This window comes from Eurytemora carolleeae, unplaced genomic scaffold (assembly GCF_000591075.1).
Source record: "Eurytemora carolleeae unplaced genomic scaffold, Eaff_2.0 scaffold164, whole genome shotgun sequence".
Taxonomy (NCBI): domain Eukaryota; kingdom Metazoa; phylum Arthropoda; class Copepoda; order Calanoida; family Temoridae; genus Eurytemora; species Eurytemora carolleeae.
Genome location: NW_019396218.1, coordinates 80,647 through 90,458, shown reverse-complemented (window position 1 = coordinate 90,458; position 9,812 = coordinate 80,647). Strand labels below are relative to the sequence as shown.

Genomic DNA, 9,812 nt, shown 5'->3' with positions numbered 1-9,812 from the left:
TTGGTTGCTAGGTGTCTCTGCTCTCGATGCTTTGAATGATTACATATGGTAGAGACACCTAACGGAAAAAACGTCGTTTTAAGTGCAATTGTATTTAAAACAAATAGCAAATATTATGAAATATTAACTTTATAAGAATGCGTCGAAAAAAAATCGACGACTATAGGTTGTAATGAATGATTTGTTTGGAAATAACTGACTTTTCTTAGGATCCGAGTCGTATATTGCAACTTTCTGAATTTGTATGGACGCTACGTTCTTCAGTATATGTCGTTTTTAACAAAATATAGAAGTAAGATTAGTAGAAATCAAAAGCGATTAATTTTCGCCGTAAGCATGTACCCCCTTTCATTTTTCGCGAACACTCCCTTTGTGGGTAACCCTGTAGCTTTTCATCTTTGAATATATTCTTTAGAATGTATTCTCACTGTAAGAAAAAAGTGTACAGACACAGACAGCTGCAGGGAGCTATGAACGTAGAAATTATGATTTATTGAATTCCGTTGCAATCATCTAGGAAATCTTATCCTTTATGCAGGCTAACCCTGTACATAAACAAATTATTTATAATTGACCAACTTTTTTCTTTTATCTCCTGTGTCTTGATTTTCTATTTACATTACTGTGAACTAGACATACGGAGAAGGTCAAATTTATATGACATTGCTAGTCCGACTTTGTGACCTCGTAGCTCCTTTAGGTTTAATTTTTTGAACACGTTTGAGAAAATCAGATTTATTTGATTATCTACAGATCAAAAGTTCGAAACATTTTGTTTCGACTTCGATATAAGGAGGTAAAAATAAAAAAGTAAAACCATTTAAAATATCAATCTTATGCCTAATTTACTTTAATTTCACGTGAATTGTTATGTTTATTAATCTTTTCCTCGGCTTATGACTTCAGAATTTACTTTCAAAATAAATGTTTATATTTCACAATTAAAATCAAGTTGTTTTAGGTTCATAATTTTATTTAATAATTTATACAAATTGAGCAGTTGAAAAAATACAAATAAAAGTTTACAATTTAATTGCACTTCCAGTTGACACGACTCTTCCACTTTCAGATAAATGCTTTCAAACAAGTTGTAAAAAAATATAACATCTTGGGTTTGGTTGCAAAGTATTGTAAATCTTGAACACGTCTTGGCATGAGATACTGATTGTTTTAAATTACTTTCTCTATGATTATATATGTAGACATTTTGTTTATCATGAAAAAAGTGGTTTAACATATTTTTTGATTGGATTGTAAATTATATATTGTATACATGGATCCGAGATTTTTACATCTTTGCAACCTGATGAAGGATGATGTAAATCTAAATTATTTCCAACTTTGATTATTGATTTAGTAACATTCATTTAGTAAAAATATCAAATGTTTGCGCCATTTTAAAGTAAAGAAATGTTCATAAATAGATGCCAAAATACCTCATTCATAGTGGATTTTAAGGAAAATTCAGTACGCGTACCGCCTTCGTTAGTTAAACATTTGTTCACTGTTCAGTGTTCATATATTTGCTTTTACATTTGTTCAATGTTCAGTGTTCATATATTTGGTTATACGTTAGCTGTTCAGACATTTAAAAGGCAAAGTGCAAAGAAAAATTATCATGTTGACTTTTTTAGATGAATATTTAAGAAATTCTACTAAAAACTATTTGGTATGCTAAATATTGATCATTGATCAGTGAAAAACTATAAATGTAGAGCACCATGCGTTTTCAACAATAGAAATATAAAAAAGCCCCAACTTAAAGTGAAAATTACATTTAGACGTTTTCCACTTGAATAATTTAGCACACACAACCTTTAATCTTTAGAGATTGATATATCAGGGTGTGAGCTCTGATAGGAAGGATTCCCGTTGAATGCCAAGGATGGAGAAGATGAGAGGAGAGACAGAGACAACCATCATCCCTAGGGTTGCGTAGCTCCAGAACTAAGATTAAAGAACCTGATTACGATTTTCATGCTTAGATCCGATTTTACATTTGCCAATATTGGTTTAAACTTTCAAGCCTTGTCAGCACTCAAGTTATGAGTGATGATAGTCAAATAAACATGAAAATGCAACTATTGTCCAGCGAGCACGGACCTATTTCCCTTTATTGTTGATTTTCAAGCAAACTGTTTGCTTTCAAAGGTAAACTGCTTTTAAAATACATAGAACGTTTTACGTGTCTTTTTTACAGTTTTAATGGTCTAATTGAAAATTAAAAATGAAGAGATTTTTGTTAATTTCTCACTATGACCAAATTTTTTTTACCTTATAGAATAATTCAACAAACAGGTTTCTACTATTCTCATATCGTCTGTGGTCAATACCGGCCAGGTAGCAGGAAAACCGGATCCAAACTGGTTTAGAACCGGTTTTAGCAATCCCACCAACTATTCCGCCAATGACGCTTCTAATAAAAAAAACATCAACATCTATACAACAAAATCTTTAGAGTCTAATCCAAAAAAATTGCACAATTGCTAACTCTTATTTTCGCATCTTATTTTTGATGGTTTGTGGCCAGTATTCAAGTTCTTTACCACTGCAAATATGTTACAATATCTACACAAAAGGTGAAAATGAGACCTGATGACAATGTGAGCTAAATTCCATCGATCCCAGACAAATGCTTCTTTCATACCACCAGTAGTAAGATATCCAAGCTAGAAAAAGGAAAAAATTAAAAAATTATCTATTATTATTTATTGCAATATATCACAATCAAATACTAGTTTGGAAACCCAGACTTGTTTTCTCCTTAAACCATGATCTAAAAACATTCCCGTAGTTTTAACGAGTTCATCAAATAAAATTTGAGGCAAAACGGTCAAGGGAATCGAATGAGTTGTGATCAGACATCACCACCAACAATCAGAGATTACTACTTTATATACTAGAACAGTATCTCTCTATCTCTCACGAACTTTATTTATAAAGTGACAAAACAAATTTTTTCTTGATTTGGAAATTGACAATATTCTGAAGAAGCGACTTTTTGATCAAGTTATTCTTAGAATTTGAACAAAAATTACTGAGATTTTTCCATTCCTCATATCATATCTCACAGTTTTATAGATTAATGTTAAGCTGGCTTTTTTAAATCGTTAATGATACTTTTTTATTCATGGCATTACAACAGACATTTTTCTATCATTTTTTTCTTTATTCCTGTCCTTAATGGAAAAGTAATTTTAAGTGACCTTTCATTTGTTAAGTGGAATGTCCTATTCACAACGATACTTTTAAAAACATTTGTTAAGTGGAATGTTCTATTCACAACGGTACTTATAAAAACATTTGTTAATTGGAAAGTCCAATTCACAACGGTACTTATTAAAACTTCGTTAAGTGGAATGTCCAATTCACAACGGTACTTATTAAAACATTTGTTAATTGGAATGTCCTATTCACAACGGTACTTATTAAATCATTTGTTAAGTGGAATGTCCAATTCACAACGGTACTTATTAAATCATTTGTTAAGTGGAATGTCCAATTCACAACGGTACTAATTAAAACATTTGTCTGATCAAGATTGAATGAGATATTCTAGGTTGAAAACTGATTTAATTTCAAGAATGTTTTCTCTTTAAAATTTGAGCGCAGATTAATGCTGCAGGACAAGGAAGGAAATAGATTGAAATATCTTCCTCGTTTTTAGCTAGGTAAAGGTGTAAGCGCACTGTTTTTAGCTAGGTAAAGGTTTTAGCGCACTGTTGTTAGCTAGGTAAAGGTTTAAACGCACTGTTGTTAGCTAGGTAAAGGTTTAAACGCCCTGTTGTTAGCTAGGTAAAGGTTTAACCGCAATGTTGTGAATTAATAGTGACTGGAGACTGAAAAGTCACTTGAAAATACGTCAAAAACTCCGACTTAACGATAAATGTTTGGTTTTTACCTGGACCAGTAACCAGAATCCCATCTGGGCCCCAATATAACTTCCCAAGATGGCGGTAGTCTCACCACGTGCTGGGGTCCATCTTGGAATTAAATTACAGAATTAAAGGCGGTGCATAATTCAACAGCGGACAATTTTTTGAGTAAAAGTTACATTTGAATGTTGATAGAAATATTTATTCAGTGACTGAAGAATCATAGAAAAACATGTGAATTGAACAACGAAGTTATAGGACTTGAGTGAAAATTTATTCTGTTAATTATATGGGGGGGGGGAGGCGAAAAGGGGCTAAATTTAGTAAGTAAGCGGAAAATTACATATTGCATGAAAACCTAGTTATTTATAGGTCTTTTTAATGGAGAAATATGAGCATTTCAGTTAAAAAAAGTTCTGGAAATAAAGTTGAGACAGTTATGGAATTTTTCATTTTTCAACTACGTCCTCGTTTTAACGAAAATACCATTACCAACCCCCAGGGAATTCTATTCCTGTCTGTATTATTCCTGCCTTTATAATTTCATACTTCATCATTTCCTACCTGCCAGAGGAAGGATAAATCCAGATTGCTAGAAATGACAGGAAAAGAGTGACCGGCGCACTGAGTGGCGAGCTGACCAGCCAGAAATCCAGGTACAGAGCTAAATATTAATTTTCAAAGCTTTTACCGTGCAGTACAGCTTACAAAGTTATTTGAGAAATTTAAGTTTGTTTTGAATGAGTATCACGTTACACGTTAAAATTTAAGTAATTTTTTTATAAGATTCATTGTTAACAAAAAGTGCTTTATAGAACCTTTCAGCCTTATACTGCATAATTGCAATGTTTCAAGTTAATTGGACAATTTAAAATCCTAATTTGAGTTTGACAGTCGTCTTTTCATTCCAAAGTTGCTTAAGTCTCCCTGTTTAACTGATGAGAGTCAGCTACTGCATCAGAATGTTACCTGTATACATCAGTACAGGTAAAAGGAGTGCGGAAAGTAGCAGACCAGCTAATACATCTGCTATACTATGCATTCCAAGATATAATCTGCTACAGCTTACAAGGCTACACCACACACTACAATAAAAAGGGAATTACCCCGAATTTTAAAACCGGTCACATACAATTTCTTCAGTTAAAAATATACTTACAAAGTGCAAAGTATTGAAGTAAAGAGTTCCACAGGGTAGTCCTGGGAGAACGTAGATAGTAAATATTTTTTTATGAATTGTTATTATGATAATTAACCCCTATAAAGGCTGGGGGGTCTGAATTCATGTTTAGCATGGGGGGGGGGTCCCGCGCCCACCCCCCTAGAAAATAGATATAGGGTTGAACTGCATGTTCATAGCCCAATTTTTCAAGGCCAGCTCACTCTATTAGTTTGGGTGCTAGGGAGGGTTGAAAAAAATACCCAAAAAATTGTCAAATTTTCCAGGGCTTTTCAGAAATATAGTTAATAGATCTGTAGCTTTAGTCACAACAAAGTTATGGGCTATTTTAGATTTTTTTTACAATGACCCACCTGTGCCTTCCTATAGATCAAATAATCTAGGTCAAAAATATCAAAGGTTTAAACCATAAAGTTGCAAAGATATAGGAATTTGAAAGTCTAACTTGAACTCAAATCCTTTTTAACATAATTTTTTAAAAATTGATCTTAATGGAAAATCAAGAAACTTATAAAACTAAGAAAAATAAAGTAAATGTTCTAGAACCATTTCCTGGATATAGCATATTGCACAATGTATAACAATAGATGTAGTACAATAGATGCGGTACACAGTACAATAGATGTAGTACAATAGATGTGGTACACAGTACAAAAGATGTAGTACAATAGATGCGGTACACAGTACAATAGATGCGGTACACAGTACAATAGATGCGGTACACAGTACAATATAAGTGCGCACTACCTGTCCAAAGTACATGAGAAGACAGTAAATAAAAAGAACCCGACGTCCAATATTTCCATCTGAAAAAAGAAACTGAGCCTTTGCCACAAATTCTTCTTTTCTAATCCCTTTATCTTTGAATTCCTATTTTGGTAGACCTTAGATATTTCAAACTATGGATTCGGGTAGATCAAATAATCTAAGTCTAAAATATCATAGGTTTATAAGATATAAGGATTGGAAAATTTTAGTTTGTGGCAAAGACTCAGTTCTTTTGTAAATGATTTTTTTAAACCAATTAAAAAAACGGTAAAAATATAATATGGATTTGTCAACTTTGATGACAAAAATGTGTCTCATTTTTTCATAAAGCAACTGTTCTTGAAAATGGGAAAATAGAAATTACAGGTTGAGGATTTTACAATTGGGATAATTGAATATTTTGTTTATCATGGACTGTACACGTAGTTTTCGGTGACCCTTCATTTTTAGAATGGCATGTCTAAATCACAAAGGTACACCGTATAAGTTTATTTCACCAAGTAAGAATCACGGAGATATCCTTATTTATCCAGTTGAAATAAGAAAATTTCAATTATGGTTTCTCTGTGAGAGTAAATTACGGATTTATGTAGCGGAGCCAATAAAGGATTGTTTGAATTTGAACATGTTAGTGAAACTAAGATATCGTTNGGTATGGAGTTGAAGGGAGTGTTCATGATATGGAGTAAAAGGAAGTATTCATGGTATGGAGTTAAAGGGAGTGTTCATGATATGGAGTTAAAGGGAGTGTTCATGATATGGATTTAAGACACAATCGGACATTCTACTTTTTGAATGAAATTACTTGTGCAGTCCCTCTAAACAATAAATATAAATGTGACGAAATATAAATTTCATGAAATATAAATATGAAGAAATATTTACCTAAATTAAGAATGATAAAAATAAAAACTGGAGCACAGAAAGTTTCGTCTCCAAGCCCGGAGGCAGCTTGAAATAGGTTATACCAAAAATAGCTCCCAATCTGAAAATTAGAAAAGTTTGCACCAAAAATAGCTCCCAATCTTAAAATTAGAACATGGTGTACCACTTATCGCTCCCAATCTGAAAATTAAAAAGTTTGGACCAAAAATAGCTCCTAATCTAAAAATTAGAACATATGGTGTACAACAAAATTGCTCCCAATCTAAAAACTAGAACATGGTGTACCAAAAATTGCTCCCAATCTAAAAATTAGAACGTGGTGCACCAAAAAAAGCTCCCAATTTAAAAATTAGAACATGGTGCACCAAAAATAGCTCCCAATCTAAAAATTAGAGCTAATGGTGTACCAAAAATAGGTACCAATCAAAAAATTAGAACATGGTGCACCAAAAATAGCCCCCAATCTAAAAATTTAGAACATGGTGCACCAAAAATATCTCCCAATCTAAAACTTAGAATAGGTTATTCAAAAAAGCTCCTAATCTAAAAATAAGACAGTTCCTTTAAAAAATTGCATGGTAAATCGAATTATTTAAACAAAAGTAGGATTTAATGAATCTCTAATCAATCCATTAACTGAGACTTGAAAACAACTAAAACAGTTGCAAAGAAACAAAAAATCCCTAATTTCCTAATATTGTTGCACAACCTGATGGTGAATATCTTTGATATCACAAACTAAGAGTTCAGACTATACATTTGATCTATCATTCATAAATTGAAACAATCTAAGATCTGCTACATCAAGTTTGAAATAAAGGGGACTTTTTAAACTAGAATTAAAACCGAGCTTAAACATCTAAGAGATTGTTCCCAAAAATATACCTTGTAATACAATACGCTGGCAGATTCCTCGGGTTCTCCCTCTGATGAATATCCAGAGGAACACCTACTCTCATCATCCTTAACAGGGATACTTTTAGTATTTTACGGGATATTTTAGTGGAGCGTTCATAATTCTTGTATTTTAGGGGGATCGTTCATAATTCTTGTATTTTAGGGGGATCGTTCTTAATTCTTGTATTTTAGGGAATCGTTCATAATTATTGNGTAGCAATCTCTGATTCTGCTTATACCTCATTACTCTGCTGTCTTCTGACTGCTCTCACTCTCTGGTTTATTCTGTACTCTCCTGTTTTTAAAATAAAGTAAATTTTAACTAAGGTGGTCCCCAAAATGAATAGGAAGAATAAGAATTGAAAATCAATGTGATCGTAATTTTAAGTGCTCCTCCTTTTAAAATGTTTTGGAGCTAGTTAATTCACAACGTCAGTTTCATTTTTAACCTTGTAAACTGTTAATTGTAAAATTCTTTAAAAATTGACGAGATTTATGCAGCCGAGACATGAAGGAAAATGGCAAAATTTACTTCTTTTTAATTTTAAAAAATCGATGATAACACTAAATTTTTTACAAATATATGTATTTTAAAAGGGTACCGTTGTGAATCAAGTTTGCAAATATTAAAATTAAACTACGCCGACAACCCTTCTAAAAAAGAAAATCGTAAAATATACTCACTTTCAAAACTACTCTGAGTTATGGTAGGCTGGGTAGGTATACGTACTCTTTCGGGTAGAGGTATGCAGCAGAGACATGAAGGAAAATGGCAAAATTTACTTCTTTTTAATTAAAAAAAATCGATGATAGCACCAAATTTTTACACATATATGTATTTTTAAAGGGTACCGTTGTGAATCAAGTTTGCAAATATTAAAATAAAGAATCCCTTGAAACTACGCCGACAACCCTTTAAATAAGAAACTCGTAAAATATACTCACTTTCAAAACTACTCTGAGTTATGGTAGGCTGGGTAGGTATACGTACTCTTTCGGGTAGAGGTCGGGGTATAGACCTAGGTAGATATATTGGTTGGATAGAGTTAAAGGGAGTGTTCATGATATGGAGTTAAAGGGAGTGTTCATAANTAGGTAGGTAGGTAGGTAGGTAGGTAGGTAGGTAGGTAGGTAGGTAGGTAGGTAGGTAGGTAGGTAGGTAGGTAGGTAGGTAGGTAGGTAGGTAGGTAGGTAGGTAGGTAGGTAGGTAGGTAGGTAGGTAGGTAGGTAGGTAGGTAGGTAGGTAGGTAGGTAGGTAGGTAGGTAGGTAGGTAGGTAGGTAGGTAGGTAGGTAGGTAGGTAGGTAGGTAGGTAGGTAGGTAGGTAGGTAGGTAGGTAGGTAGGTAGGTAGGTAGGTAGGTAGGTAGGTAGGTAGGTAGGTAGGTAGGTAGGTAGGTAGGTAGGTAGGTAGGTAGGTAGGTAGGTAGGTTGGTGTGAATATATATGTAGGTAGGTAGATATGAGAAATGTACCTAGAATCTAGTGCAACCCAATGTCCCTCTTCTGAAGTTTTAACCTCACTAACCTAGTTACACAAATATACTGAAAGTGTTCATCATCTAGTAAGAGTTGTCTTTAATGGCTTATATGTACTGTAGTGTTTAAGTATAGGTGTACTCGTATAAATACTTTTTTGTACGATTTAATCATAATCATAGCACTACATAATTTTTTTAACAAAGAGAAATTTACCTTTCTAAGTCCAAAAAATTGTTGAAATTTCCAAACATGATGCGGGTTGTTTAGGAACCGGAACATATCTTTTATTGTTTCCATTTTAAAGAGTATTCTCTTCACAACCAGAACTGCTTGACAGCAGTCTGAAAAAAACGTGTTAAGGGCCTGTAACCGGTATTTCAAGAGGCTCCAAGAAACGGTTCCAATGGTTCCAATCAAATGTTTTTCTGATCTAGTTTGCATTAGATATAAACGTTAGATCTAAATGTTTTTATTTTTGAAAACTTATTATTTTCAATTGTGGTTTCTCTATAAAAGTGACTTGCTTATTTCTACTTCAGAACAGATAAAGGAATTATAAGAATTAAGCTCTGTTAAACCTAGAAAAAACCACAATTTCTTCCACATTGTTGATCAGATAAAGAATTTAAGGGTACCGTTGTGCATCGGGCGTTGCAATATTTGCACCTATAGTCACTTAAAATTTCACCTATTTGAAAACCTTCATAATAAGTTTTCTTCAAGTTTAT

At 33.0% G+C, this 9,812-nt stretch overlaps 2 protein-coding genes and 1 long non-coding RNA gene across 5 annotated transcripts; all 3 read right to left on the bottom strand.

Annotated features, from left to right (window-relative positions):
* Positions 1-913: 913 nt before the first annotated feature.
* Positions 914-1,344, bottom strand: LOC111698448 (uncharacterized). Its single transcript, XR_002764538.1, has 2 exons — positions 1,304-1,344; positions 914-1,107 (listed from the first exon to the last, which is right to left on the bottom strand). It is a non-coding gene; the product is annotated as an uncharacterized LOC111698448 (long non-coding RNA).
* LOC111698447 (uncharacterized) lies at positions 1,343-5,141 on the bottom strand. Of its 2 annotated transcripts, XR_002764537.1 has the most exons (8): positions 5,035-5,141; positions 4,845-4,960; positions 4,440-4,539; positions 3,902-3,983; positions 2,593-2,669; positions 2,275-2,416; positions 1,721-1,947; positions 1,343-1,576 (listed from the first exon to the last, which is right to left on the bottom strand). XR_002764537.1 is itself a non-coding variant. In XM_023468791.1 (7 exons), exons 2-7 carry the CDS (start codon positions 4,915-4,917, stop codon positions 1,840-1,842), a joined length of 582 nt encoding a protein of 193 aa, XP_023324559.1. In that variant the 5' UTR covers positions 4,918-4,960; positions 5,035-5,141; the 3' UTR covers positions 1,343-1,839. The 2 variants fall into 2 exon arrangements, 1 of the variants encoding a protein (XP_023324559.1); XM_023468791.1 differs by having other exon boundaries at positions 1,343-1,947.
* Positions 5,142-5,779: 638 nt separating this feature from the next.
* On the bottom strand, positions 5,780-9,515 carry LOC111698446 (uncharacterized). Of its 2 annotated transcripts, XM_023468790.1 has the most exons (6): positions 9,298-9,515; positions 9,078-9,130; positions 8,551-8,624; positions 7,845-7,900; positions 7,594-7,671; positions 7,175-7,213 (listed from the first exon to the last, which is right to left on the bottom strand). In XM_023468790.1, the coding sequence occupies exons 1-6, from the start codon at positions 9,379-9,381 to the stop codon at positions 7,181-7,183; spliced, it is 378 nt and encodes a 125-aa protein (XP_023324558.1). In that variant the 5' UTR covers positions 9,382-9,515; the 3' UTR covers positions 7,175-7,180. The 2 variants fall into 2 exon arrangements, 1 of the variants encoding a protein (XP_023324558.1); XR_002764536.1 differs by lacking the exons at positions 7,175-7,213; positions 8,551-8,624; positions 9,078-9,130; positions 9,298-9,515 and adding exons at positions 5,780-5,861; positions 6,709-6,808; positions 8,290-8,363.
* Positions 9,516-9,812: the final 297 nt, after the last annotated feature.

What these genes read in the sequence shown, in the direction of transcription:
- LOC111698446 (XM_023468790.1), bottom strand. Translation starts at nt 9,381, where the DNA reads ATGGAAACAATAAAAGATATGTTCCGGTTCCTAAACAACCCGCATCAT. An exon ending in AACTCAGAGTAGTTTTGAAA is followed by an intron (nt 7,901 to 8,550) that starts GTGAGTATATTT and finishes TTTTAAAAACAG; the next exon opens with GAGAGTACAGAATAAACCAG. An exon ending in GAAGACAGCAGAGTAATGAG is followed by an intron (nt 7,672 to 7,844) that starts GTATAAGCAGAA and finishes ATCCCTGTTAAG; the next exon opens with GATGATGAGAGTAGGTGTTC.
- LOC111698447 (XM_023468791.1), bottom strand. Translation starts at nt 4,917, where the DNA reads ATGCATAGTATAGCAGATGTATTAGCTGGTCTGCTACTTTCCGCACTC. An exon ending in ACCTGTACTGATGTATACAG is followed by an intron (nt 4,540 to 4,844) that starts GTAACATTCTGA and finishes ATTAATATTTAG; the next exon opens with CTCTGTACCTGGATTTCTGG. An exon ending in TTAGCTCACATTGTCATCAG is followed by an intron (nt 2,417 to 2,592) that starts GTCTCATTTTCA and finishes TTTTTTTATTAG; the next exon opens with AAGCGTCATTGGCGGAATAG.